Source organism: Myripristis murdjan, chromosome 9 (genome assembly GCF_902150065.1).
Source record: "Myripristis murdjan chromosome 9, fMyrMur1.1, whole genome shotgun sequence".
Classification (NCBI taxonomy): Eukaryota; Metazoa; Chordata; class Actinopteri; order Holocentriformes; family Holocentridae; genus Myripristis; species Myripristis murdjan.
This window is the reverse complement of record NC_043988.1, coordinates 26032628-26038332: the sequence shown is the minus strand read 5'-3', so window position 1 is coordinate 26038332 and position 5705 is coordinate 26032628. Positions and strand designations below refer to the sequence as shown.

Genomic DNA, 5705 nt, shown 5'->3' with positions numbered 1-5705 from the left:
AGTTTCTGGGGGAGGCCCGTCTGAGGGAATAAAGTGTCCAGTTGCAGACTTACTTATGCATTTCCCCTCATATGCCACTCCGATGGATCTGCCAAGAAGACAGGTAGCTCTTCTCAGGTGACAGGCACTGGCATAGATGATCCCATCGTTTCCACACAGGTACTGCTCAGGCGACGTCACCTCGGGGCAAATCCGATTACACGTCACACAATACGCGTTATTGGTCTGGTCCACAACGCATGTGGAGCTGCCAGGGCACAAGACGTCACGGCACGTTTCTGTCAAGTCAAAGAAATTGAATATTTCTGTTAACAGAACCTGAGATGCCAACACCTCGATAAGCACAGAGCAGCAGTGCACATCAGTGGAAACGTTTCTGAAGCACCCAGTAAAATCTCACAGGAGAAAAAAATCACATTTTGCGTACTTACTCTTGCACTTTCCCTGGTACTGCACATCCAGATCGGGATGACCTTTACATTTCGACTTGAGGAGTGCGCACTCGTCTTTGTAGGTCTTCCCATCGGAGCCGCAGACCGGCCCTTTCCATGTGATGTTGGAGCAGTCTGGCGCACACACGCAACGTGGTTTACTCCTTCTGTTCATCTTGCACCTCTTCCCAGGCCCGCAGTCAACATTATCGCAGGTTTCTAAAATAAAAGTGATGTGTTATACCTTCATGTGACGCCAGTAAACGGGTTTTGGGCGTGTGCCTAAGATCACCATGACGCAATTGATAAAAATAAATAAATAAATAAATAAAAATAAGATTATGTAGCCCTAAGAGATTGATTTGAGCATGTTTATAATAACAAGAGACTAGACGTCACTAAATTAAGCAAAGCGAACTAAACTTCATGGCTGAGTTATTTAATAAATGTAAAATATGTGGAAACGAAGGGATTTGAGTGCACCTCCACCTTTGCAAGGTATGCAATTGGGGGCTCCGCCATTGAAGATCATCCACCTAAAGAGCGTACTGTTGGGGACGTCCTCTTCGGTCCAGGACGTCCCCAGCCTTCCACTTCGACAGCACTCCTCCCTGCTCATGCCAGGCATGTAGAGCACCTGGCACCTCCCGTTCTTCCCCTGCTGCAGCCAGCAGTTCCCAGCTGTAGACACACAAATAAAATAAAAAAAAAAAGCCTACTATCGCATGTTGAACGTCTGAAAGCGCTGACCCAGACGCACTACACACGCAGCCTGCATTATCTGAGACGCGCCCACCCTCCCCTCCTCGCCCTCCCCGCAGTATTTTGTCTGATTTTGTGCGAGACTGTGTTAACACTTGTCTGCCCCATCTGTGACTGACAGCCCTTACAATACAACCACAAACCAAAAGTATAGGAAGAATCTTTGGAGGGGAGGGGGGGCTGTCCTTTATTCTCCTCGCCTGCTTGTTATCACTGGACAGAAAGTGGAGCGTCTAGACAGTGTTAAATAGCAGCCTATCTCTTTCAGAAAACCACGTCTTTAGGTGACAGGGCTAACCACACCGCCGTCTTGAACGCTCCAGAACAATGTGTCTATACCACACATTAATTTGCCCACCAACACACCGGCGGTAAAGTTTTACCAAATTATCTTTAAGAACAGGACTTCTCCCATTCCTATGCCACACTCATTTATTTTGGTCTAGACATAAAACCGACACAGACACACAGATGACCAAGTGCTCATGAAGTGAAGCAGTGGTAGGCTTCTTAAATGAAAGGAGTTTTTTTTTTTTCTTTCTTTTTTTTTTTAAAGCCATTTGGGCACCAAATGCTCCAACAGATAAAACAAGTTTGCAGCTATTTTGTGAGAATATTTGTTCAAAACATTAAATGGGGGAAAAAAAGCAGTCTTTACACACCAATGGGGGTGTACGGGATATTTATAGATAACACACCCATAAAGTCACAGTCTATATGTTGAAGTTTGTTACAGCCTTAACCAGAACATCGCAAGACAGTAAATGCACATACATGAATTAAGTGGTTGCGCTCAGGTATTATGGAGAGCTGACGCAGCCACCAACAACACGGGTTTGGCGGCTTAAGTCTGTGCGCCTTGCGAGGGCTGCAAAACTTGCCATGCTAGTCTATCACTTTGAAGTGTCCCATATGGCACCTGTTTTATGGACACTTTACGCACGCACTGTCTGATTGAGAGCAAGTTTTATCAGTGGGTAGAAAACAGAAAGTCACTTTAAAAAGTTTGTCGCTTCCAGCAGCCTGAGTATCCGACACTCTCATGCCCGCTGGGTGGCTGACAGCATGCCGAAGTTTTCCAAAACGTAAAAAGAATAGCAGAAAATGATGAGGAGCTTACCTTGAACTTTTTGATCTTCCATGAGATGACAAAGCCATATCAATAAGAGAATAATGCCCGGGTGGAGATGGTGTTTCAGCATCCTAAACATGATGGAGAGGCAAAGTGAACCACGTATTTGACACAGGCAGCGCAAAAGTAATCTGCTTAAGGTGGCAGTGTTGAATAAGTGTCAGTCTGAGAATGCAGCCTCTCTTTTTAAATCTATAAGGGGTCTCGGGTTGACTGTCTCTGGTGGGCGGTCTCCTCCTCTGTGGGGGTGGGGAGATTTTTTTTTTCTTACCAAAATTCTTTCAATCCTAGTCAGGTGACATCGTCAGAGGCAACTTTCTCTTGCCACAATAATTTAAGAATATGAAAAATGGATGAAATTGAAATAACCGACCCTGCGACGGACTTGCGGTGGCTTTTTGCCCACACAAGCAAGCAAAAGAGATCAGACAAAATGCGCCAGAGCTGATATTATTCTGTTCAATTCCAAACGTTTCAGGACATTTAATTTACTAACCACGTTATGGCAGTGTGGGATACACAGGTCATTTTTTACGCATGACTCCTCTGGACATGGAATGCGCCTTAAAACCTAACATGATGAAGATGACGATGAGGCTAATAATAATAATAACAACAACAACAATAATAATGATAATAATAATAACAATAATAATAATAATAATAATATGTGTCTTTTCAAATGTATTAATTATAATTAAATAGGCCTGTAGCCTACATATCTGTCCGGACATCAGTCCCTCAAATTAAGACTACTTGGTGATAACTGATATTTTTTCCACCAACTGCAGACAAAAGTGTTAATCTTTTGATGAGAGTTGCCTATTGGAATATATCTGAGCACAGACAATAATAGAATTCATAGTAGCCTGCAGCCTTACTACTAATATTAGAACAGACAGTTGTTTGGGTTTCTCTCCCGGGTCAAGCTTTTAAATATAATCAAACCTGTTTCCGAAGAGGCTTCAGACAGAGGAGCGGGGTGTTACGTTTCATTGAATGAAACACACACACACACACACACACACACACACACACACACACACACACACACACACACACACACACTCACGCACGCACGCACAACTTCCAGCTCCACTCAGTGATGCACAGGCTGAACTCCTTCAGAAGTCCTTGCGCGACCTCTTCAGCGGAACATTGGTTACAACTGGATTGAAAAGACCAGCCGGTGCAAAGTGTCTGCTCTGAAACTGGCACAAGTCACTCAGGGACGGGAAGGTTGTAATCTCTCCTCACCCGGCGGAACATTGCTCAGGTAACCCAGGACCTATAAATTATGAGACCACAACAAATCTTAACCACATCATAATTTTTAGCGCGTAAATAATAACTTTGGGGTGCTTTATCTTATTTAAAGGTATTTAAATTTTTTTTTTCCGATATTCCCATAGACTAATATTTTATCACAGATTTGTGGTGATATTTGCACAGTCGCGTCCTTGTGAAATGTATATTGTGGGATTATTAAGATACAAGATTATTGTTGTTTGATAGACCATTGAGAAATGTAGTGGGGTATGAGCTGTGTGTGTGGTTGGTAGGAAGTTAGACTGCACTTGCCTCTTGTGGTTTCTTTTTCACATTGTTTTCAATAGAAACACTAATTTACAAGACAGACATTTATCATCCAACCGCAGAGATAATCCATTAAGACACAACAGGGACACCTAGACATGAAATATGGTCATCTTTCAACGCAAAATGGATGTTTCTCTCCAAGAGCCACTCATTTCCAACACCCCTCAGAAGAAAAAAACAAAACAAACAAAAACAAAACAAGATATCAAGCTACTCTGACATGTTGCACGTAAAGCATTAAACATACAAATCACAATGAAAAACATAAAGAAAATAGACATTTTCTCCTGCAAATGGTGGTGAACTTTACCCCTGTTACACATTTCTTATCAATGTCTCTTTCTCCCATCTAATATCACCAGAGTTTTGGCTGAAGTGGAGACTTTAATTTATGGTGTTGGACTAATTGCATGCTTGTGCAAAAACAAGAAGTTCTTGCAGTTTTATTTGCTTTGGGCGTGGAGGAGCTCATGCTCTACAGAGTCAAATGTTGTCCTCAAGAAAAAAGAGGAACAAGCCCTTTCACTTTATTTCATTTTTTTCCTGAACCTGCATTTAGGGGTTTGGTAGGGTTCTTTCTAAATCGCATCTGTTACATAATAGTGATTACCTTTAAGTGTTCAAAAGCATCTATCAAATGATTAATGTTCTTACAAAAGCTACAAGCCTTCACTGTTTTCACAATCAAGGTCCTGTGATCTTGGATCATATAAAACAAAACAAAACCAAAAAATCTGTTACTCCTCTGTGCTGAAGGTTTGAAGTGAAAGTGATTTTGTAGCTTGTTTGAAAGAAAGCTTTGGACCTGTGAAGATTTTGTGTCACTGCCAATACTTCCCGTGTGAGTGACAACATATTGCCAAAATATCTAACATTGTTTGGATAGGACATGAGTTTTGAATGAGCAAACATTTGGAAAGGGATGTCATATCTGAAAGCCCACGAGGCTGCGACCAGTCAAATGATCACTCAAATAGATCCATAAACAAATGCCACACATGAAAAGGGCTACAGCTGACTTCTTCTTTTTTTTTTTTTTTTTTTAACTTTAGCAAGCACACTATAGCTACCACTTAGGTCTTAATCTTGGCAACTGTTGTCCATTTTCACAGCTCATTGACTGTAGAAAATGGAAATGTGACTTTTTTTTTTTCTTGTTATCAGTCTAACCTTTTCCCAAAACATCAAACCCATAGAAAGTAAGTAGGCTTTTTCTTCAGGGTAGTGACACAGTGTAATAACATTTGTCCTTGTACTTTTTGTCCTTGTGGCTTGTGTTATGTCTATGGATGTACTGTGGAATTTCTGCGCTAATGTCATAAAGATGTGCAATTATTGAACTTGGCCATTTCTGAATTTGAATGAGTACATGATGCTATCAAATCAAAACTTGCATTAAATCTTAAAAGAAGTAAGTTTTTTTTTTCTGCCATGTGGCTCTTGTGGGCCATGAATTATTGATACATTATTAATTGGGTGGCAATTCAGTATTTGATTAATTCTTTAAACTCATAAATGTTCAATTGATGTTAAGTTTCAGTCATCAAATTATTTTGAAAAGGAAAATCAGTGAAATGTCTTTGAAGAGTCTGAGGGTCTTTGAAGGTTGCAAAACACTTCCTGACATGTGAGCATGTTGTTGTTCTGCTGTATCTGCTTTCAAGTGCTGGCTGATGTCCTGCAGATATGACTGGCATGAACAGCAGAACAACCAGACCCTGAAGTCAGTTTATTCCAAAGGGGCCCACACAATCGTAAATCAATGACTGATTAGCACACAC

The 5705-nt window shown here is 41.2% G+C and overlaps 1 protein-coding gene across 2 annotated transcripts in view; it reads right to left on the bottom strand.

Moving 5' to 3' along the window:
- The window catches only part of fsta (follistatin a), a 6566-nt gene extending 4072 nt beyond the window's left edge, over positions 1-2494 (bottom strand). Inside the window, exons 1-4 of one of the 2 annotated variants that reach the window (XM_030060816.1) lie at positions 2314-2494; positions 915-1112; positions 432-650; positions 54-278 (exon numbers count right to left, since the gene is read on the bottom strand). In XM_030060816.1, the coding sequence (XP_029916676.1) occupies positions 54-278; positions 432-650; positions 915-1112; positions 2314-2404 (733 nt within the window). In that variant the 5' untranslated portion in view covers positions 2405-2494. The remainder of the gene's footprint in view (positions 1-53; positions 279-431; positions 651-914; positions 1113-2313) is intronic. The other variant, XM_030060817.1, reaches the window with a different exon arrangement.
- Positions 2495-5705: the final 3211 nt, after the last annotated feature.